Source organism: Accipiter gentilis, chromosome 6 (genome assembly GCF_929443795.1).
Source record: "Accipiter gentilis chromosome 6, bAccGen1.1, whole genome shotgun sequence".
In the NCBI taxonomy this organism is placed as follows: domain Eukaryota; kingdom Metazoa; phylum Chordata; class Aves; order Accipitriformes; family Accipitridae; genus Astur; species Astur gentilis.
The window spans coordinates 42,918,223-42,942,420 of NC_064885.1; the positions used below are offsets into that span (position 1 = coordinate 42,918,223).

At 41.1% G+C, this 24,198-nt stretch overlaps 1 protein-coding gene across 1 annotated transcript in view; it reads left to right on the top strand.

Annotated features, from left to right (window-relative positions):
• The first annotated feature begins 11,406 nt into the window (after positions 1–11,406).
• VEPH1 (ventricular zone expressed PH domain containing 1) overlaps positions 11,407–24,198 on the top strand; it is an 88,947-nt gene continuing 76,155 nt past the window's right edge. Inside the window, exons 1-4 of the mRNA XM_049803074.1 lie at positions 11,407–11,516; positions 14,068–14,138; positions 20,159–20,450; positions 22,518–22,733. Coding sequence (XP_049659031.1) covers positions 20,313–20,450; positions 22,518–22,733 — 354 coding nt within the window. The 5' untranslated portion in view covers positions 11,407–11,516; positions 14,068–14,138; positions 20,159–20,312. The remainder of the gene's footprint in view (positions 11,517–14,067; positions 14,139–20,158; positions 20,451–22,517; positions 22,734–24,198) is intronic.

Sequence of the window (24,198 nt, forward strand, 5' to 3'; positions counted from 1 at the left end):
GGGCGGCAGAGAGGGCCGGGCCGCCGGCCCTCCCCTTCCCCCGGTAGCGCCCCGGCGCCGCCATGAGCCGCCACAGCGGCGGGGCCGGGGCGCCCTCTGCGGGCGGGCCGGCCTTCGCCTCAGCGCCGGTCTTCGCCGCGGAGCTGCCTCCCGCCGGCGACCGAGAGCCGCGGCGCCCGAGGCCGAGCTTCTGCCCGGGGAACGGGGGTGGTTGTGAGGGGATTGAGGCTGAAGGAGCGAACCGCCGCACGCGTGCTGTTGTCCCCGGGCTCGGCCATCTTTCTTTGCCGTTGAGGTGGAAGGGCGAGGCGGGGGCAGCGGAGGCGAAGGTGCCGAAAACGCTGACGAGGTGCCAACAACTGTGGTGTTTTTAAGACCTCGGCAGTTATGGCGGCAGCGCTGCCCCTCTTTCACGCAAAAAACCCCGTGGCTTTCGGGCCTGCGTACGGCACGCACGCAGAGCGGCTGTCGGGAGGAAGAGAGAAGAAGCGGGGGTTTTGTGGAAAGGGGCCCCTTACCCACGCATTTACCACAGGGTTGAAGCCGACGTGCCCTTCGCAAGCCCGGCCTCGGCTCTGGATAAAGACCATGGTGACCGTTCCGTTGCGGTGTCGGTGCCCGCTGGACCGGCCGAGCCTCGGCAGCTCTGGAACACCGCCTTTTAATTTGATCGGTAATGGCAGTTAGCGATCGGCGATACAAAGAAGTCTGATGAACAATCCTGGGATCTTTGTAGGATGTGCACTCTTGGACATGACGAGTTTAAAATACTGTGATAGGAAAGAGTGTTGTATAATTTACTGAATTTTTATTACAATTTTACTTTTCATTCTCATATAGGCTCATCATTTCTGTAGTTACTGCAGCCTAGCTAATTAACACAGGGTTGGGAGAATGATTAAAGGAAGGCTCCGGGTATCTGCATTGTTCTAGTTTAATTGCTGCTCAAGCAATGATTCAGTGTTGGTTTTGGCAATCAAGCAGCATTTGTCTGGCACTGTGAAATTCCCTGTTTACGTCCAGGAGACTCATCTGTTGTTGATGGGCAAAAAGCATGCAGATTTGTAAAATTTTTAGCAGCATACAGACTTGTGGAAGGAATAGGTTTTGTTACTCGCCTTATAATGTTTTGGCTGAGACACTGAGGTGGTGCCTGTTGTTACCGTGCCTGCTAGCTGGAGTCTCCTCACCTGTGTAGACAGAATTGGGTCTCGTGGCTGGTGCAGAGCAGGAGAAGAGGGGAACAGGCTGGAAGGAGCTGCTTGTGCTGCAGGAGGGGCCATACTGGCCAGCAGGACCGCAGAGGACCCGTCTCCTACACCCCCCCACTGCCTAAAGAAAAGGCCTCTCTGTGTAAGTAACCCATGCGGTACCAAACCCCGAACTGGATTTGAACCTGAAGCACGCAAGGGCAGTAACTGGAGAGACCATGCAGGTGACTGGAGAGGATAAAATAATCTGCAGATGTTCCTCATAATGATTTATGAAGGCAAACAAAATTTGAGCAAACGGGTAATGGAACCTGGAAAGTGTTTGTGCTCTGAGGGTGCTGATGGGCCTGGATGGCCCTGTCTAGTCTCACCTGGGACCTCCACCCACACCTGCCCAGGGGCCCCAGTTCAGCTCAAGCCGAGTCCCTCAGTCCTGGGCCGATGCTGTTAGCAGCTTGGCTCCTGGATGGACCCTTCGTGCAAGCACATTATAGCTTGCATCCAGCCCTGTTTCCTAGATGGACCCTTCGTGCGAGCACATTATAGCTTGCATCCAGCCAGCCGTGTTTCCTGAATGGACTTTGGACTTACGCTGTAGCCTTGCCACCAGTCCTGTCTCCGGCCTTGTCTCCTTTTGCTCCTGGCTGGACCGCCTGGGTGTATCTGGGGCTTGGTTCACCGCTTGACTCTCCTGGGACCGTTAGTGGCCGGTGTTGCCTGCACCCACCTCTGCGAGGCTAAGCCCTGCCGGTGAGGGCATTGCCTGTGCTGAGATGTCTCTCTGCTCCTGGCTTGCCTTGCTTTAGGATACTGACTAAGGAGGTTTGAGTATTTTTATTATTTAAGTCAAAACTCCACATATCATTAGATACATGAACGTAAGTACGCTGATGATCAATTTGTTGACCTCAAATGATTTAATACATAATTTTAATCATAAGGAAAAAGGAGTAAAGTAGCAATTTATATGTGGAAAAACACTGTAAACATACTTCCAAAATCCTTCTAGAGACTAGAAAACTTTTTCAGAAACAGAGGTTGAAATTCACAGTTTTTTCCAGGCCAGTTGCTGTCTCTGTTCTTGGAATGAACACATCTTCTATGTCATGGACTGCATTTTATGACATCCGCTTAAAAAAAAAAAAAGTGAATAAAGAGAGGATAATGTGGTGAAAGACAGCCAATTATTTCATAAATGTAAACTACATTAAAAAGTGGTGTACAACATTATATATTTATGGATACAATTTTGTTCTGCTGTCACATAACAAAATGAATAATACATTAGTCCAAGAACTTGTCATTAAGTGAATTTCTTTGTTGCCTTGCCATTAAAATAAAAAAGTCCGTGGTCTGTATATATGCATGCCATTAACCCTTTCCTGGGAGCATAATGTAGGGTGGTTGAAGGTACTATTAGACTGCAAATTTAAAGTAGATTTTATAATTTTTAGGGTGAAATAATGCTAATGAAATTTGTCAGAGAGATTTGAAGATGTTCAGGAAGGCTTTGTAGGTTTTTTTCTGTTAATGAGATGTGATAAATGGAACTGATATTGGATATTATTTAGACAAGAAAATGCTGTTCTTTTTTTACCCTCTCTATTGTCAGAATATTATTACGGTAATCAGTAGGAAAGAGTTTCTTTGCAAGAATTAATGAGAATGTAGAATTGGAGAAGATTTGTTTAAGCATCAGAAAACTTCCAGGTAAGGCTGACAGTTCTGTTTGATCAGTTTTAACTCTAAAATACCAATCCTTTTTCTCTTGCAAGTCATTATGTATTACAATACCAGTATCACACTTAACGTCTGTCATCTTGTAATGAGGTTCAGTCCAGTTTGACAGCCATGACTTTTGTCTGTAGTGCCTGTTTGTATTGTTCTAAAGCCTGATTCTCAAAAGTAGTGAATGAAAAGATTTGAAAACAGTGTGTGGAAAGCTGAACCGGTGTCTACGGAAGTTTATGGGTACAGAGGACTTTCAGTGGCCTGTGAGCCAGCAACGTGCCCTTGCAGCAGAAGCAGATGATAGCAGAGCGGGCTGCCTTAGGCAGATCATTGCCCACTGCTCGAGGGAGGTGATCCTTCCCCTCTGCTCAGCACTGGTGAGATGTGTCTGGAGTGCTGGGCCTATTGCTGGGCTCCCCAGTGCAAGAAAGACCAGGGACAAGCTGAAGTGAGTCCAGTAAAGAGCCATGAAGATGATTAGTGGGTGGGAGCATCAGGTGTAGAGGGAGAGGCTGAGAGCTGACACTGCTTAGCCTAGAGAAGAGAAGGCTCAGGGAGATCTTATCAATGAATATAAATATCTGATGGGGAGGAGTGAAGGAAGACTCCTTTCAGCAGTAACCAGTGACAGGACAGAAGGCAGTGGGCACAAGTAGAAATACAGGCAATTCCAGTTAAATGTAAGGGAAAACTTCTTCACTGTGGGACAGGTCAAACACTAGAACAGGTTGGCCAGAGGGGCCGTGCACTCTCCATCCAGCTGGAGGTGGCCCTGGCCAACCTGCCCAGACTCACCTTGCTTTGAGCAGGGGGTCGGACTAGATCATCGCTGGAGGTGCCTTCCAATTTCAGCCATGCTGTGATTCTCTGACTTTGTGAAATGGGGCAATGAATAATTAAAAAGAATGAGACTGTTACTCATATGATTAAAGTTAAGTTCAAGAATCTGTTGACTTAAGGTCTGGTACATCCTAACAATGTCTCCCGAGTTCATGGTATCGGTATCTACCTCTAGTTTGTATGGGTTTCAGTCTTTTGCCATGTCTTTTCTTTCGTTAATTTTTGTCCTTCCAAGAGGAGAGAGGATCATCTCTTTACAGTCTGATGAGAAAGACTAAAGGGGCAATTTAACTTGATGATTAGGAGAAAATATGGTTGAAGTCAGTTAGACTGGAATGGGAATTTCAGGGCCCAGCCTAAATTCTTGTCTTGTCACATGAGTCCTGCTGAGGGAAAAAAAAAAAGAAAACCCTAACACAGTTAGGTGATGATGTCAGTATTTTGGTGTTGAGCCTTCCAGGTTTTATGTAGAGTTCTCCATGTAGATGTATGCGATGAGCCTGCACATTTCGAAAGTAAGACTAAACTTATCTGAAATACCATTTACCTCAGAATGTGTTAATCTCTCCCCCCCCCCCCCCCCTTTTCTCCTTTTTCTCCCTAATTTAATTGACAGCAAAAATGAATCAGTTTACTACTGAGGTGGACTTGAAAGGTGAACACTGGATTTTCTATGCCTTGATTTTAATGCAATGCGTACACCTCACTGTTTGATAAATTCAGACCTGCTGGGGGAAAACTGAGAACTACATTTTGCACATAAAGGATGAGATGTTGACTTATGTTGCAGAGACTATTGGTTTAAATTTTTAGTTTATGAGAAAAATGGTTCCTCTGCAATATGTTTTGAAAAATTCAGGGAGCTGGTTTCATACTGTTGGCTGTGTGCCACGTCTGTGGAGTGGGACGTTCTCAGGCTAGGGGGAATGCTTAAGGAAAAAGACAACAGGTATAGTGGTACCACCACCGAAAAAACCCTCAACGCTACAAACAAACACAAAGAAACAAATTTTGTGAGGCAAACTTTCTCAGGCCCTGGCCTGAGGTTAAGCCAAGTGAACAGGACATGGAAAAGCACTGGGCACAATGTGTGAAATTGCCAGATGTGACAGATAATGGTGTGAGAAGCTAAGAAAAGTTGCAGGTGTGTGGGAGGGCTGGATTGCACAGCTGGTTAAGAGGGACCATTATGGAAATGATCAAACCTCACAGATAATTTGGGGGAGCCCCATCCAAGCCTGCAGGCATCTGCAGCCACTTGCTGCTCCCTGATGGCACAAGTGCTCTGTGGAAATGGGCTGAGAAATTCCAGAAAAGAGTCCAGAGGAGATTCAGCAAGAATGAAAAAAAGCAAGAAAATATGAGAAGAGTGAGAAGCTGAAAGAGACGTTTGCTCCAAAAGGAGATGTTTGGGAGAGCAAAGAATTGTAAAGTCAAACACCATAACAAAACAGTGATCTGTTGTCCTCTCTTTCTAATGGAGTTGGAAGAAGTCTTTGGCTACTGGGTAAATTCCTAATTATGAAGTGTTGAAAAGCTCTGCTTAGGGAAGCAAGATCAGAACAAATGTTAGGTGTGCCTAGACCTGACAGTTCTTGCCTCAACACAAGAAGGTAGGTTAGATAATCTCTTGAGGATTTTCCAGTCCTACATTGCTATGGTTTGGTGCTCAATTATAAAGAGGCTTTCTTCTACAAATCTAGCAAATAAAACTTTGTCCTGGAAAGGCATTTACATACCCATATTAGTCCTGGTATTAATTAATTGAAATAGCTTGTCCCATGAGGTGCTGCCTCTTTTATTTTTTTCTTTTTTTTTTTCCTGCTGACTGGTTTCCTTAAGCCTCCAAATAACTGCCACTACTTAGCTCTGATGCCATTATTGAAATTAGAATTTCTGGTGGAAGTACTATTCCTCTTGTTTGTATTTGAAAGCATTGTGCTAATCTGTGAGGTATAGTGTTAATGATTATAAGCTTATTAAGCATCTGACAGATGTTTTAGTGGTTTTTAAATACTGGCTTTTACTGTGGCATCTATCCATAGCCAAGAGGAGAACCTGTGCAGAAGAAAGGCATGAGCACGTTGTGTCGCGTGTACTGCTTCTCTTTCTTGTAAGTTAGCATAAATGCCCATATTAATTTTAAATGTGGATCTATGGTATGGATTATCTGGTTTCATTAGTAGCTTCAGAGTGTAGGTGTTTAATACTAATAATCACTCTTAGCCTATAGACTTAATTAGGATGAGAAACAGCTGGATGCTGTGCAGAACCAGTCTTGGCTCCAGAGGCTGTGTCTCTCTGCAGCAGGCATGCCCTGATTGCTGAGCTCTTAACTCCTGGCAGCTGAGAACAGCATGTCCTCATGGTTACTTATCAATACTGCTTTTCCCTCCTACTTCTAGGACCCTTTTAAAGGCTTCTGGCTCTTAATCAGAAACCAGGAGTGTGAGCACCTATTGGAACAGTCCTTTGTGGTCAGGCAGTTTTTCTCTGCATGGGAGTAGCTGCCTTCGCTCACTTAGGGTAAGTTTTCTTGACTTCTGCTCTCAGGGACAGAATACAAGGGTTACTTGAGCTGTCATCAACAGTTTAATTAATTTGTCCTGGCTATCCTTAGAAAACCTTTTGCTTAAGCCAAATTCAAAGCAGATTTCAACCCATTCTGGTATTACAAATTTGGAAAAACATACAGAAATCTAAGTGAAAAATAGAGCTGAACTGTTAAAGTACTCTTCAACTTGCAGAGCTTGTAACTCCAGTGGCACAAATATGCTTGATACACCTGAAAACTCTTGATATGCTGCTTGGTACAGTATATAAAAACTCAGTAGCGGAGTTACACAATTCAATTAGCACAGTTCATAAACTATGCAGCTCAATTAAGAAAGCACTGTATGTGGGAAACAAAGTGAATAGAAATAGATGCCTGAAGTAATAAAATATGCAATTCAATTGGAAGATGATGCGGGTGGTTAACAAAAATGTTATCTGATATGCAGAATGTGAGAATGTGTGTGCATGTGTATATGTAAAAAAGAGACTGGGTGTGTTTGCAGTTTGTCCATCACAGCAAGCGGGACTGCGGAGCATCTGAAGTACTGTCAGACGGACCCGCAGTGACATTTGTTTGTTGTCTATGAGTATTTTGGAACTGCCTCCAAACCAGCAGTGGCTATAAAGAAATAAGTATGCAAACTTTTTCTGGTTCTGATATACTTTATCAAGGAGATGGCATCTAGATGCACGGCAGATGTTGTCTTTTGTGATGCAGATGAGCCTTTTGGAGCAGTGCAGCTGATAATGAGCTCTGTGTATTGTTACAAGAAAGGGCTGCCAGGCAGTAACCACCTACGAACCTGACTACTAACGATCATCTACAGTGCTGAGGCAGGGTCTAGCTCCTCTGAGGCAATGGGTCAAATCCTATAGTTTTTAGACTTCATCTGGGGAAAACCTCTTTTAATTTCAACAGGAGCTTTGACTTTGTCTGGTACACATGATTCGGCCTTTAGAAATAAACAGCTATTCTAAAAGTGTCAAGCAAGATTGCCATGCTTTGCCAATAACTGAAGTAGAATATAAGCAATACTTAGCATGGGAAAAAATTTAGAATAGTTAGAAAATAGCTTTAGTAATTAATATGGAATTTGATAGAAATGTTAAGTTGACATCAAACTTTTTTTATTTGGCAGGACAGTTTACAATCCTGACTAATTCACTTAGTGTATGAAACTATGCAAGTACAATAAATTTGGGGCTGCTGCCAGTCTAATGCATGGCCCAGAAGTGCTTGTTGTTACCTGGGCCATATAGAAACCAAAGACTACTTCATAAATATCTGTGTCATTATCCGCTTCTTTGTCTGGGACAGCAAATGGGTATAAGGTAACTTCAGGAAATACCTACTGGGAGAACAAAAGACTATAGATCCTTGTAATGACAGTAAGAGTCTCTCCGTTAACTTCCGTGGGCTTTTGAGAGGCTCTGTTATGTCTGGAGTGACATATTTCATCCTCACAGGAATGGGAACACCAGGATGTGTTATCTGAATGGAAAAAAAATAAAATTGGATATCTCCTATTATGGTAGAGGAAACATTGCCTCCAGTTCTACAATTCTTGGATGAAATTCCTAATATGTATGTAAAAGACGTAGCTGGGAATTAGTGAACTATATGTCATGTGATAAATGAAGAACTTGCTTACACGGGAAACATTTTCATGGTCCTCAAAGTATTTGTGTCCTTGGTGATTCTGTCAGAATCAGAGGAATGTTGCCAGGTTTTAAAAATATGAGTGGGTTAGGGGAACATTCACCAGTGTCTTGCTTGGCAAGATTTTGAGAGGCATGAGTGCACATATTTAAAGGACAGTAATAGGTGGTGCCCCATCCTCTGCTGAATCTGTTCTCTGACAATGCCACCATCAGTGACTGACCACCAGGTCCTGGTGGACCAGGACACAGAACAGATTTTTGCTATGTGAACTTGTTGATTACCGCAATGCAGACTTTAACTTTGAAACCGGATAATTATTAGCCAAACATGTAAACTGTTTGGAGGTATGATCTGTGATTTCTATACTATTCTCCTTGGTTTTCCATAGCTGACTCTTGGTATACAACAGATTTTTGGCATCAAGACAGACTGCAGGGATGTAAACCTGTATTTTGCATTAGCCTTTTATGTTAGTAGGTTGGGAGGGGGTTGGATTTTTATGAAAACCCTAAATTAAAGAGACTCCAGCCTGACTGTGAAATTAATAGAGCTATCAAAAAACCCACTGTCATTATACAACAATTGTTAATTATTTACAAGCAAACTTCTGCAAGAACAGTATTGTAGCTGTCAGCATTGTCGTTATTAAAATTAAAATGCTTTGTCTGAGTAGAAGATAACATGACTCATTTAGGCTAAATGCAATGAATATGCAATATTCTGTTTCTCTTCACCAATTAGTCAGAGAGAGAACAATAGCATGTCTCTTTCCTAACAAGATGTTTATTTAAAAAAGAAGTCTAACAAAATAAATATTTTCAGGGCTTTGTTTAGGAAGGACATAAATTCATTGTAGTTATTATAATAAAAGTTAAAACCAAGGTTTTTGTCTAGGTTGGGAAAAATTATTTTCATAAAGTAAATTATCCTTTTTCAGATAGTGAAATGTATGTGAAAATCTTTTTGCCTTATTATCATAATATCTTGTTTTGCTTTATTATTGTAATATCTTGTTTACCATGTGCATTATGTGGTTTACACTTATGAGTTGCTTGAGTGCTCTTTGCTGTCTCTGACTTCATTTGTCTTTCCAAGCATATCCTGATCCAGTGGTAATTTCTTGGTTCTCTGTAGTTGATGACAATTTTTATAAACAGCAAGGAGAAGGTCAGAGAAATTCTAAGACAACTGCGCTGTGTGGCTTGAGTCAGTCTTCCTGCTATATTCTTTCACATGCCATTTTCCATTAGCTAAGATTTCATTGTCTTAGTGACATTAATGGTTTATAGCAATGAATCTATCAATGAAAAAGCAGAAGCAAAAGAATTAAGGTATGACTATGTCAGGGTTGTAAAGGGTGATGCTAGCATGACAAACCTCTTCGGGGAGTATGCAGAACGGAAGGAATCGAAGTGCCTAGCTTGGAAAGGGCCACGTCGCTGTCTTTCTCCATGGTAATGCCATCAGTCTTCTTTTCAAAGCTTGTTTGGGTCTCTCTCACTGATCCTTACTTTGCTGCCTTATATTCCCCAGTCTGCTGTCTGTCTTGGTTTTCTTGCTGACTGTACAGATGATTCTGGGAGCAGAGCGCATTCACCTCAGAGTAAGAGGAACCCCTTCCTACTGTCCACCTCATGACATTAAGAGAATGGGTTGTCTGAGAAGACAGTCAACAGCGGGTTTATCCTTCCAGCATAGTTATCAGAAAAGCTTTTCCGTGTAAATCTTCTGAGGACGGTCATTAGCTACAACTGTAGTTGTGTTTGAGTAGGTACAAAACCAGCTTGCGGTTCTACTTTTCCTTCCACGTGAAAAATTAAAAGATTGTCATATGCTGGGGGGAAATGGTACTTCGGTTGCTATTAGAAGTCAAAAGTAGGCTCACAGTGAGTGAAGGAATCAACCTCTTAATTCCTACTGTACAATGACTTATGTAGTTACCAGTGCAGAAGTAAAATTCAAGACTCTCATGTATGCTTTCCTAGTTAGACCATGCTGCCTTTTGAAAAAAGTTTTTTTTTTTAAATCTCTTATTTAGAAAATTATTTTTAGAGTGAGAATATTTATGTTCTGCTATCAGCTTGCAAGTTTTTTTACAGTCTCGTAGAGGTAGGAGACAAGCAAGCTGTATTCTTCATATGCATAATAGGTTAAAAGGAAGATGTAGAGAGCACACAGTTGCATTTTATTTAAAAAACAGTAACAACAACAATGATGACTTAGCATCATTAAAAGTATGTGTTCATCCACCATTAATTTTGTATTTGGTTGTAGATGCTATGGTGGAATGAACAGGAGCGAAAAAGCTGTTCGGAGGATTTGCCATCAAATTGAGGACTCATATGACTGAATGTGTATTCTATGGAGCAGATTTTTTTTCTAAATTGTATGATTTATAAATCCTTTCTGTATTACAAAAAGACAAAAGCCCCAGCAAGAATGGTACAAACGTGCCCCCTCGTTATCTTTGGGCAAACATTCTTTATTTTCTTCCAGCAGCTGGCTAAGAGCATTTGACCTTACACTTCGCTGTTCTAAGTGTTGGTTCATTTGATATTACTTTGGCTATTATTAGAAAAATGTCCGTGCTGGGACACTCCCAGTGTGGGTTTGCTCCTTTGGTCTCCCAGGACAGGAGGACATAGCCAGCATCAGTTCCATCATGTTCCTTTGGGTCTGTGTAGGGTAGGCTTTAGTTATGGTTGATTTGTTGGGAATCTGGAATTTATTTATTAAAGGAAGGTTAAAGGGAAAAGTATACAGACGTGCTTAATGTGGAAGGAAAGCATATTCAGCTTGTGTGCAGAATGCCGCCAGAATGATTTAGAAATAATTTCTCTGCTACGGCTGCCAAGCTTTGGAGGTTTTCAGGTAGGTCCTGGGCACTGGTTCCACCTGGGCAGTTATGCTTTCTAAGGGCTGGCTGAAGTTCTATGATTTGGTGAGATTCAACGAGTGTCAACTGAAAGGATGAATTTTCTCCAGTGTCCTCCTCTTTCTTGATTTTTTCTTTTGGCTAATGTTCCTCCAAAGACACTGAAAGGGTCCAGCCTTCTCACCAACTTCTGAGAAGAGGCCCCATAAGTAATATTAAACTTCTGCAATTTCCTCGTTACTCTTAAGCAAGTTACTAATTAACTGAATGTAACCACTGGCTGTTGATAAATCCTTTTAACTAATTCAAATTCCATATCGAGCTCGGAGCATTTTCACTCAAGCTGCTGCTGGAGTTAAGCTTTGTGAAGAATTAGTTCTGATCTGTTTTTGAGTGCTGAAGTTGGGGAAAATGGAGAGAAGATATTTGTTTGCTTGATTCCACATGACAACTCCAGGGTAACTGAATAGACTGTACGGTTGGTTTGACAAGGCTGTGCACTGAGCCAGCAGCCTCGCATACCAGAGACAGGGGGATGGAAGGGAGACTGACAACTGTAATGGATTTTATCAGAATTTCTCTAAAGAGCGACAATTTGCCTTCAATTATTAATGTTTTTCAGAGGTTTCTCTTCTGAGAGGTATGAATAACTAACTTAAATATGCATTCATGTAACATTTTCAATAATGAATAAATTACTGCATGGAAAGAAGTTGAGTAGCAGATTCAAATATTAAATAATGGAAGAGGTTTTTGAGAGTGTAGGAAAGGTAGTCTTTAATAGTGTGACTGTTACTGTTTTTTTCTGTGAATGCAGGAACTGTGCTTATTATATGTATAAATGTGTTACAATAATGTTTGTGAAAAACATTGTAAGTTAGCTTGAAGTGCCACAGAAAGAAAAAGCAGTGCCTGTGTATTGTGGTGTGTGACAGCATGTAAGTTAATCCTGCAGTGCTCTTGACTCATCCTGGGGCTCAAGTGTGTTTCACTTTCCTCCCCATGCTCAGGAGGCACTTTGTGCCCAGTGCTGTAGAATTATTGCCTTACATTAGGGGAACTTTGAAAATGCAGGCTAGAGAAACTGTTGGCCCTGTTAAAACATGTGCTGAAGAAACTGGAGTGGATTGCCAGGTACCTGGGAGGAAATTTAGGACGTTCAATGATTGTTCGGTGACTGCTGCTTCAGGAGACTTTGAGGGACAATGACTTTGCATTTATTTATTGCTCTGGTTCAATTTTCACTTCCAGAGTGGCATTCTTGGGGACCGTATCCTGTAGTCCCTCATGCTATGTTCCATTTAGTCTTTCAATCTCTTTAGACGTTTTTGTAAAATTTTATAACAAGTTCCTTTTCTTGTAACATTGAAAATTTGTCACAGATATGAAAGCTCATTAAGCAACACTTGAAAATGACCAGCTTTTGACAGCATCACCATGACAATGAGTGTACTGGTATTTGTTATATAAAGCAATTTATTTGATATTAGTAGAGCGTTGTTTATTTTAGCATAATATTTTAATATCATGAAGATATTTAGAAATGGAGTTCTTACAAATCTGTCTTACTGATGTTAAAAAATGTTAAGTCTTACAAAGTGTTATATGTAGCATTGGTGTGTTCTGAAACAGCAGTCAAATATAAAACTTTGATTTCTTATATACTGAAAATTGTAGAAAACTGTCTTGACAGCACATAGGTTATCAAGTATATATATATATATATATATAAAAATTTGGTCAAGTTATAAACTGTTTGCAAAAGTAGCAATTGGCAAGTTTATAAGTACATTCTTACCACTCTGCATCAGTTGGGTTCTGCATGGATTGTGCAGCCAAAATTGCCTCGGAGATCTGTGAAATCTGGTTCACTTTGAGCAGGATCTGACCTACAAAACCTACTGATCAAGCCAGTTTATCGCAGGGGAGAATATTTACAAGCTGGTTTACACTTCTAGGAAGAACATTGAACTTACTTCAAACTAAGGATAGTAGTATAGCCCTGCAATTCTGGTAGAAGAGATAGATCTTGAGAGAGGCTGTATAATTCTTCTGATTATTTTGCAGTTGCCTCCAGTAAGAATACTGCTTCCTTGTGTATAAGAGCTGGATGTTGAGAGCAAGTCAGTTCACAGTTCCCAGGACTGCAGCAAGGTGTTTCATTAGCAGAAAACATTTATAACCCTAGCCTAATTAGTAGACTTCATAATTTATTGTTTCATCATCTGGTCCAGCTCAGCATCCATGGGATTTCTAGACAACATGAAGTGTGGAAACCTGTCATGACAGAAAAAGAGAGAGAGGCTTGTAGGAAACAATGGTTGTCTTGTGGGAAGAGTTTAAATATATGCAGCTGATCCCATGGGAACTGCTGTAGTCTATTCAGCCTGTGTGAAAATGATGGTCTTTCAATATAATCTTTAATCCTTTTCTTTCACTGAAAAATGTGAGAACTTTATTTGAAAGTTTTGAAAGAGTGCTCTATTTTGGTCAGTAAATGCTTTTCAGACATAAAAATAAATCAAATTATTAGTCTAACACGGAAGGGGAAAGTTCTCTGAAATATCTTGCAATATTCTGTCCATAAATTGCATATGTGAATGTTATTGGGAAAGTTTCAGGCTGAAAATAAGCAGGAAATGTATCCAGGCTTTCTTTTTTTTTTTTTTTCCTGGATGGGTGCATGTGGGGAAGGAAGTATCCAGCAGTCTTGGAGATATTACAAACTTCTGTAACTGTTTGAGACATACTTTTTCTAATTCCACAAAACAGATTTTTCCTGTCAGATGGGGGAGAAGGATTTCAAGAGAAGGGAATCCTATCATAGGTACGGAATAAAAGTTCGCTTTAAAGATGATTCTAACCTTCCTCCTATTCATGAAAATGTAAAATAAAACTAAATATGCAGTTGCTGGAAACATTTGTCCCCACCCCCAGAGAGAATGGAAATTTAAACGTCATTTTGTTCAATCCATGCGTATGTGAATAACATCACAAAGTCCCACAAGGTTTAGTAGAGCTGCTGTCCTGTTTGGTTTTTATGGGACCAGGTCCTAAATATTAAGCCCTGTTTGTTGAAATACACAGTTGTATTCCTGGAGGTATCATGTAGCATATATTTTATAGTCTGCACACAGAGTGCTGAAAAGTCAAAGAGTTACTAATACTGTTTTGCTTTTGCTTTCCTATAGTGTCTTTCATCTAAGGCATCCAAAGCACTTCATACAATCCAGTGTATTAAGCATGGCAACATGTCTGCGAGGTAAGAAAATTGATTTTTTTTTTTTTTTCCTTTCCTTTTTATAGATAGAGTAGTCAAACCACTGGACTATGATTTGCCCAAGATCGCCATGATAAAGCAAGACCTCTGGCTTCTCAGTCCTTTGACACAAGTGTCACCATTTAAGGGGAATTCTCAGATCAACTTCCTCTCCTCTGTAATTTACTTGACACTTTAAATTACTTTTTTGAATAGGGTGCTTGCTTTATATCTTTTAGATTTCTTTCTTTAATATTTCAGAAAATGAATGTTTCCTTTTGTTATCAAAGAGCTTTGGTGCCTGTGGTTTCTTGGTCCTTTGGTACAGAACAAGAAACACCAGCTGGAAGTGCTCCTGTCAGGAGCTGTGCTGCAGCATTTGAGGAGAACCATGCATGGTCCCCATTGCAAACTGAGTGTTACGGAGGAGAATGGGGTTTGGGAAGTGCTGAATGAATCTTGGATTCACTTGGGAGCTCTGGCTGTCTGCTGGGTTTGGAGTATCATCTGTCCTCGGTGGTGCTCCAGCAAGGGGATGGTTTGTACTCGCAGCCTGTTGTCTCTTGATGTATTCAACTGCAACTGGACAGTGGCTTTGAGAGCCTGCAGGGACTATTCCCGATGGTGGTGGGTTATGGATTTTGCTGCAGGGTTGAGTTAGCTCAGGACTTAGTACTGTGCATGCTTAACCTCCTTCTGAGATGCAGTATTAATGTAAGTTCATGTGCAAGATTGGTTCAACAGTATAGTAAGGTTTTAATTGCCTCTTGCTTTGCAGTGAGCAAACTGGAAGATACGATAAGGTTCACTTAACATGAACTCTAGGTGGCCTGCATTTCCTAAAATTCCTTAAATATAGTGAGGTTTTTCTCAATTTATGTTGCTTAGCATGGAACTAGGGTAACGATATTACTGCACAGTTCTTTGAAGGTTGCACTTTTGTTTTCAGTGGGATAGCACCATCTGGTAAAACCAAGCAACGATACTTACATGTCAAGTCTTTTGAAAGTTAAGGAAATTATTTTAATTTCTCGTAGACTTTGCTTCACTAAATTTAAAAATTTTTATCCTCTCCCCTTCCTCTTTGATTTAAAAGATTATTTTTTTTTTTTTTGTCCTTCTAATGTCATTCTGCAGAATCCAAGTTCCTGATAAAACTCTAAGACTCAGTCTTTTAGCTCAGAGTTCAATTGGCTTTTGGATGCCCTTAGGTCCAGCTGCCCTTTTACATGGAATTTTTATTGTTAATCTTCTATTATTGGGGGAATTATTTTGCAAACAGACCAATTCAATTGCTTCAAGCTCTGAAACCTGTCAGGCTAGCTTTTATTCTGATTGCTTCTGATAAGGAGCTTTGGTAAGAATGCTGTGCCTCCAGCAAGTTAAGAGACTCACCGTGGAGGGGAACAGCTTCAAGGTCCCAGGGAACGTATGGCTCTTTCAGCTTGTCATGAAAAGGGAAACTAGGTGTTGAAAATCAGAATCAAAACTTTGAATTAGATGTGGGACTGCACCGTGAACCAGCGGAAATGGCCTGTGTAATCACCTGAGTCTTTTTTTCCCTGCATAACTAGTTGAAGTTTGCTACAAGTTTGACAAGAGTCACTGCTTTGTTTCCCATGTTTTGACCATAAGAAGGTGTGGATCCCTGCTGCGACCCCTCACAGACACTCTGCCAATGGGGAGCCACACAGGACTTACAAACTTTGGCAAGACCATTTGTCTCTTCTCCATTGCTTGTGTACATGGGACACAAATATAAGTCTGATCTGTCTCGGACACTGGTCTGACAGATACAGTAATGTCTGTCCTATCTGAATGAGAAGATGCTGATGGGTGATGTGGAGTCAAGCTGATGAGACATTTTGGGAACCATACTCTGAAGGAATTTTATCCTCTAACCTGACCCTTTTAAAAAAATAAATAAACACCACCCCTCCCTCCACCCCCCCAACATTTTAGAAGACACATATATTATGCTTTTCCTCAGTGCCAGCTACCTATTGGTAGGACAGAGTATAATCTTGTAGTGAGCAAGGAGATGCTTAAAGGACAGTTTTCTCCTTTTAGGACCTATGCAAGAAAAGTATTTTCAGCACTGTTACATAATGTAAGTATTAAGAAGATTTGCTATAATTCCATTTCAAAGAGCTTATAGTAAGTAAACATTTTTCTGTATTGTCCTTAGTATTGTCTATAAAACTTACATAAAAAGTGTCTGTTCATCACGTAGACAACAGGGCCTTTCTGAGAAACTCTTCTTCTGCAGAAGCACATTGAGTAGAATATCATTTGCAAAAGGCCAAGAAGGGGTTGCTGTGTTTCAGTGCAGCTGATCAAAGAGAAGGTTCAAATGGATCTTCATTCCTAAAGCATTTTTCTAAATTATGTGTGCAGATTTTGTTAGGCTACTTATGAGAGTAACATTAAAAGCTAAAGCGAACTTCGGACCCTCCTTTGTATTCATGTAAAGTTTTCCAGAATGATAGCATTTATTCCATTGGACAGAGAATCTCTTCTGTAGCAAGTTTGTTCACTTGTGTTTTTTCTTTCAAACAATGTGAGCTTACTGAGTTGGTTTTTTTTACCTTCTTCCCAGGGAAGGATAGCTTTCCACTAACACAAGAGAGTTCTGTTTTCTCTATTAAAAACAACTGCCCTCAAGTGGAGTAGGCTTTGTATTTTGTCCTAGAAACAGAGTGTTTCATTCAGAGATAAGGCCTTTCTGCATTTAGGTTCCTTTAGTCACCTGACGGAGCCATTGGTAACTTTTAGGCTGCTTTAGTCTGCATTCCTGAAATGCCTTACTCCTGGCACTGCAATTAACAGCTTCAGGTTCACTGCTTGCCACCCAATTCCCCAGCTTTCCACTTGCTGTGCCCCGGGATGCTGCCTGGGGTAGCAGGAGTGCAAAGCAAATGGTCAGGCTTTGTTTCCAAGAACGCAAGCTTTGCACCTGTAACCATCATTGAAGGTGTCATTGCGGAACGTGAACAGGTAAAAAATCAGTTTGTGTTTGCGGCTTTTTGAACTTTTATTTTTGAACTTGAGAATTTCTGAGTGTGAGAACATGGGCCCAATCTCCTCTGTACTTACACCAACCCCTTCAGCTCGGTGACTGGTGATTTATGCCATAGCAATTGTCAGGAGGACAATAGCCTGTTGTGCTTCAGGGTTTGCAATCTTATTTGCAAGCTCTTTTCTGCTTCTGTCTTGTTGCAAGTAATCAAACCAAAAGTCCTGTGTAATGATATTGATAGATTTGGGAAAATTAAAAAAGACCTTACAATCAGGCTTGTGGCAGATAAAGTGCGAGGTGCTGTTTATGCTATTAAAATAGATGTTGTTTCACTGAGCTATTTCCAGAAGGCTCTCAGTGTTCTTCCCCTTATTTGACATTTTGCATTTTTTTTTCCTGAAAAACAGCTTAAAATAGAGTAATAGGGATTAAGGATACTCTGTATTTCAAGTAATAATTATAGATCCGGTTTGCGACAATGTAGTACTTTGTTCATCAGCTCAAGAGAAAAACCTAGAGGAGTTGGCCCCCTGGAAGATGTGCTTGGTATATACTGTATTAGATGAATAAGTGAAGACAGAAGGAAAGTTTTCATTTGTGACTTAATGTTTGTGTTTTAATGCATGTTCTTGTGTCAAGCTACACTGGGTTAGATACAGATCTGCACAGAGGTTTCTGCAGGCCTCCACGTGCTCCAGCAGGCAGGCAGCAGCAGGCAGGAGCTTTCTGCCTGCCCCACTTGGCACGTGCCATCAGGGTGACTGTGGTGGTACCTATAGCAGGTTCATCTAATGCAAGCCTGTGTGGAAAATGTGGTGAAGTTTGAGTCCTTACTTTGTCACACTTACTCAGCCTATTCATCACTCTGTCCAGACTACAAATAGCCTGTTTTTCATAAGATTCCCTTTTCTTCTATATTTTACTTCAGCTAATATATCTGTTTTTCATAAGATTCCCTTTTCTCCTGTATTTTACTTCAGCTAATATATGTCAAATCTCAGACATTTCCCTTTCCTCTATATAAAGCTGCAGGGAAATTTTACTCATTGGAAACGCAGGCTAGGTCATTTAAGCGATGTGCGCAGACCGAGGCGGACTGGTCCAGTTCTAGCAACTGCTTTTCCAGTTTGTGACATTTGAAGCTAACTCAAGCTCTTGAGTTAATGAGTATCATATATAGTGTATGCCTACCTTAACGTCACAATTTTGTCAGCTAGATGATCGTGTATCTGTTGTATTCCTGCAAAGACGCCCACTAGTGGCTAAGCTGAAACTTTTAGATTGTTGCGTACCTAAAGGTAAAGGACATGCATATATACACATACATTATATGTAAGGCCTTTACATTTAGGTATGTTTACTTCAATTCAGAAAGACATTTTGATTCACAAAACAGCAACTAACAGCCTACTTCGCAGTTTCTCTGAATGGTGCTGTGTTTATCTCCACATAATTTGTTATGGAGAAAATATTGATCATGTGGAAGATGTTGGTGTTGAAGGAGTGAGAATGATCACTTGTGTACTAAAAGATGGCCAACACAGATGCAGTTAAAGCTGAAGGGAGCTTGAGGTGACCGTCAAGCAGAGCTTGTTCGGGGTGAAGTCGTTGAGCGGTGCAGCAGCTTCCTGGGGCACAGAGGCATTCCCATTTGTAACCTCTCCTTTCATGTGTGTCTGAGCTTACTCAGGGCCATGGTGCTATGTGTCTTTGAGTCCCTTTTGACTGGCAGAATCTCAGCGTGCTGCCGGCCAGCGTGGCTGCTATGAGTGCCGGTGAATGTCCTCTGTGTGATTCACCCCTTTCTCAGTAGGGTCTTGAACAGCAGGCTCTTTCACTGCCCTACTTCCCTTGCAGCTCTGCCTGAAGCACTAGCAGCCCGTAGAGGGCCCCACACTTAGAGGTGCTCCTTGGAGCTGAGAAATCACAGCTTGCTGGGTTTCTTTGTCATCGTGAATAGTGTTGGTCGGAAAGGTTGGAAGAAGTGCAGTACAATCAGGACCTGAGGGAGGACGGACTGTCCTTCCCCTGTTCCTACTGACAGGGCCATCATGGAGACCCTTGGAAGACTCAAGGACAAACATTTTCTGCTGGCATGGATTTGTACCTGCCTTGGCAAAGCCCAAGGAGGGTGTCTAAGCCCCATGGAATGTTCTAGGCTTGAAGAGCCCTGTGCAGTTAGTCCCTTGCTCATGTGCACTGAGGTTGGCCATGAAGACCCTCGTTTAAAGGTGTATGAGCAGAGGGGACCTATCAGCAAGGGGCAAGTCCTGGAGGGCTTGGAATAACAAATAGCACTTCTGAAATGTGGAAAAAATGAAATTCTATAATTAAGGCAAATATGTCCTCTGTGGATGCTTTAAAAACTAGAGTTTAGGGGCACAAGTGCAGGACTGTCCTCTTTCACAAGTGTATGCATGGTGCTGAGCCCGGCCCCACTTGGCTCGGCTTCTGTTAAATTCCCCAGCCAAGGAGAAGTGCATAGTTTCAGCTCAGCCAAGTGTTTGTTTTACAGGAGTTGGAAAGACTGCAGGGATCATTTTGGCAGTAAAACTGACTGTTTTTCTAAACAAAAATCATTATCTTCTCAATCTTGCTAATAGTGTATTTCTGGAGTCAAGACACAACAACCCAGAAAACAAATCAAGTGGCTTTACCCGCCTCCTCTAGCTCCACTCTGCTACTGACCACAGAAAGGCAGTTTGTAATCCTTATCAGTTAGTCCAGTCACCATCCTGCTCAGGTAATATGCATTTAAATGAAAAAAACTTGGTTTTGTTTATTAAGAGTTATGTACTGTTTAGCTAATTTTAAGCTATTTAGTGTTTGAGGGAAAAAGATCCTTCAACATGCAGTTTATGGTACGTGCTTAAGGATGTCCCTGGATCAGGGGATCCTGTATGCTTCTCGCATACACCATTTAATAATCTTTGCTAAACTGGAATATGACAGCCACTGCATTTGCTAATTCCTCCCCCCATCCCCCTTTTTTTTCCCCTTTTAGATGGGGGCCAAGGAAGTCTTGAAATATGCCCCAGAGTTATGCTTCATATTAAATTGATCACTAGTCCACAGGATTGTTTCCATTCTGTCCTCATCTGAGTCATTCACGCACATGGTGCATGCAGAGGTCTGGCTGAGTGGCAGCGAGCGCAGCCATGCATCATCTGTTTGGGCTGGTTTTGGCACAAAAGGACCTTTCACGTGCAGGGGATCTTTTCTCCTTAGAGGATGCTGAAATTGAAGGAAGCCTCTCGGAAGCTCTTGAACAAATAAGAATAATTAGTTCATCTGCGGTAAGTGAAACACTGTCCTTAATAATTTTGCATGAGATTAAATGTGTTGTATAAATAAAATATTAAAGACAGGGACATACACAACTTAAGTTTTTTAGAAACTCAGGAATGCCAAGCAAAGTGTAAGATTTAAAAATGTGGTAACCAAATCCAGTACCTACTACCTGGATTTCCTTTAAAGATATTTCAAGTTCTTCTCTATCATAATTTTTATTAAATATTGTTTAAGGCATATTAAAGATTAACAGGCAGTTACAGGTACACTGTATATATAGTGTGTATTCTGTTTGCAGCGTAAAGTGTTCTGAGTGATGGTAGGCTTACAGATTTTGGTAAACTCTTCAAAAGTGCTGTCCAAAAAAAAAAAAAAAAGAAAAAAAGCTCTTTATCCTTCCTGCTTCCAGTTTGCCAAAGGGAAGGGAAAAATCTTTTTTGAGGCTTAGCATATTCAATTAGCAACATGTACATGTTCTCATAACTGCGCTTTTCTGGCACTTCATACAGCATGTGATTTTTAGAAATCACTTTTGGCAAGGTGCAAACCTCTGACTCTTGAAGCATTGATCATGACATTGCCAGTTGCAACAAGAACCGACTCATCCATCAGGACAGCCACTGTACACTGGCTCTTCTCTTTGGTCATTTCTTTGACAGCAACTATATCTGCACAGTCTTTCAGAACATTAATCAAGTTATTTTGGCCATTGCTTCTGCTGTTTGTGATGTACTTCGACTCGCCTAACTGCAGATTATCAAGAATTTTACACAAATTCCCCTTACCATGCCTTTTGAGAGAAAATGCCTGAATTAGCTAAAAAATGTTTTCACAAACACGCCGGTCTGCATTAAGCAGCTAAAGCATCATGCAGAGCCATCCTCTACCTCCAAGCGATTCCCACCAGAGGGCTCTGGAGATCGGGCAGCTGCTCCAGCGCTGGCTGAGCAAGCTGGGTTTGACACAGGTTTTTCTGCAAATGTGAGGAGTTTCACAGCAGCAGGGACAGGACCGCTCTGCTCTCCATGTCCACGCACAGCCAGAGACCACGACTTTCGCTAGGGTTTTGCGCTTGTGCCCTCTCAGCCAGCGGCTGTTAAATTGTTCGCCTCTTTATCAATAGGTAACCTTATACAAAAGAAAAATCTAAGTGTTTTCCTTTTTTAATAAGTGCATGGGTTTTTCTGTCATGCCAAGCAAAGCTTGTAGAGGGCTAGCTGTGAATAAAGGCAGAGAATTGCTTTGAGACAGACCCAAACGATGTGGTTTCTGCCTGTGATATGCTGTTGTACCACGCTGCAGCGCAGAGCCCCTGGAGCTAACTCTGGAGCTGCACTTCTGCAAGCTAGTGCTGAACTTAGCTCCAGCCCTTTAAAAATGATCATACTTTATCTAGCAAAACCAATGACTTTTGATTAATACTTCAGTCTGTCTTTCATCTTCATTACTTTTTAGGGTGGAACAGCATAGGTTAGACTGAGGGATGGCGATTGTGTATTCTGAGTCTTTTAGTTACAGCGAAGCGCTGCCATTTCATATCCATGTGGCATCTGTGTCAGTAATTACAGGGGATTACAGGATTTTCTGATAAAGCCTATTTAATTAACTTCTATTCATGTTACATTGATGCTAATTGAAACTAACTGGTTTTACATCAGGGACTCAACACGATGGGAAATATTTGGGACACTGCATTTGGCTATATATATTGTGGGTGTATCAATTCCAGTTTCAGTTTTAGGACAGTTACGGGAGAAGAGGCCTGTGTAAGTGATTCTATGGTGTGTGGCTACAATCCCTGGTCAAGAAAGCCATGCTTCAAGACAGACTACGAAAAATCATTTGATAATATAATCCATACCTTTACAATAATGAGAATTAAGACCTAAACCAGTGAATTGTCTATGGGATGACTAATTTCTGTGTTTAATTGCGCTAAATGTTTGTTGTAAAGGTGGAAGTGAGAAAACAGACACTGGACAGTTACAAAAACTTCATACCTTCCGGCTAATTTTGTGGGGTCCTTGAAAAGGATGGGCATTCATTGGCAAATGTCTTTTCATTTGAACCAGGACTACCAGACCAATGACAATGACCAGGCTGTGGTGGAAATCTGCATCACTCGAATCACCACTGCCATCAGGGAGACGGCGTCCATAGAAAAGCACGGGAAAGCCCTTGTGGCTCTCTGGGAGTCATGTCTAGAACACAACCTGAAGCCCTCTGGAAAAGATGAGGACACACCACATGCAAAAATTGCATCCGATATCATGAGCTGTATCTTGCAGGTAAGAATGAGCTGAAAGCAAGGGAGTGTAGTGCATTCGTTGGCTATTCAGTTTTATCTTTTAGAAGGCAGTTGTACTTTATGGTTTTTGAGGGTGCATGGGAGTGGTTGCATTTGTTTAAAACCAAGAATATGACCCCAAATGTTAAAGTATATTATTACATGTATATGGCATCTACTGCAGTGAATCAAAAGTTTTGGCAGCCTCCTTATCTTTAGAAGTGTCTCGACTGTTTAGTACCAGATTTCATTAATTCTCCATTAATTCTAAGTATTTGCATTTCATGTAAGTATTAAAGTGGGAGATGTAGGACTATCACTTTCTGTGGTTACAGAAAGATTAATTTGAAAGCACTTAGCATCAGGGAAGAGGTTATTCTTTTGAATCATTCTGGAAGGCAGCAAAATGCCAAAGAGATTTTAATGATGTGAAATTTAGGTCACTAGACATGCTGTCAGTAAGGAGGATCTCCCTTAACATTTTGATTGTAAAAGCCAAGTCGATATATAACATAGAAAACTGACTTCTGAACTAAAATCCAATTTCTACTACTCTAGTTAGAGGACTAGAAAGAAGTTATGCTCTGGTGAGGAGTGTTAAAATAATTTCTTAGAATACTTTACTAAGTGTTGGAGGCAGCAACAAGAAGATCGAAAAGGTATTTAGGTTTCAAAAACATTTGCTAGAAGAACAGCTAAAATCGGGTCCTATCTGAACTCAGTAGTCTATGAACTATCGCTCCCTGTGGATGCAAGACTAAAAAGAAGACATCTTATTATATAACAGCCTTTTGGAGAGAGGAATGTGCTATTCCAAGGCTTTCTAAGAAAGTAAGCTGGGAGTGAAAAGCCATTTAAAAGTGGGGAGAAGAGGGAATCCGGTATTAAATCAGCTGTGGGTACAATTCATGGGGACCAGCTTAGTCTCAGATGAAGAAACAGTTGCTGTGAAGTGCCTTTCTATACAGACTACTCTGGGGTGATGTTTGCAGTATGTCTGCTGTTTCATAGTTGCTTTCTTTACCTCTGCCTCTGAAATCAGATGTGGGGGTTTTTTTGTTCTTTTATTATAAAAATTCAAATGATAGTGGCACAAGTAATTCACTCTCCCATGAAAGTTACTGCTTATCCCCTTGATAGAATATATTGTTCCATAAACTTACTGAGATTCCTCATCTAGTTTGGCTGAAAGTGTTCAAAGTCCAAAAGAATCAAAATGTTCTGGAAAAAATAACATCAATGCTGAATTTGCTTCAATGAAATTTTAGTTTACAATCCTTTAGTATGGTCAGTTCTGTTTACCCCCAGCCTGTTACTCTAAAGATGCACAAAAAAAGTGTATTATAGCAAAATACTAAAAGAAGAAAAAAACCTTCTTTTCTGAAGCCCACGTTCATATTGATTTTGGTTTAGGAAGCATAGAGGTTTATTCTAGCCAGACGTTTGGTCAAGACTGCAGATGAAGC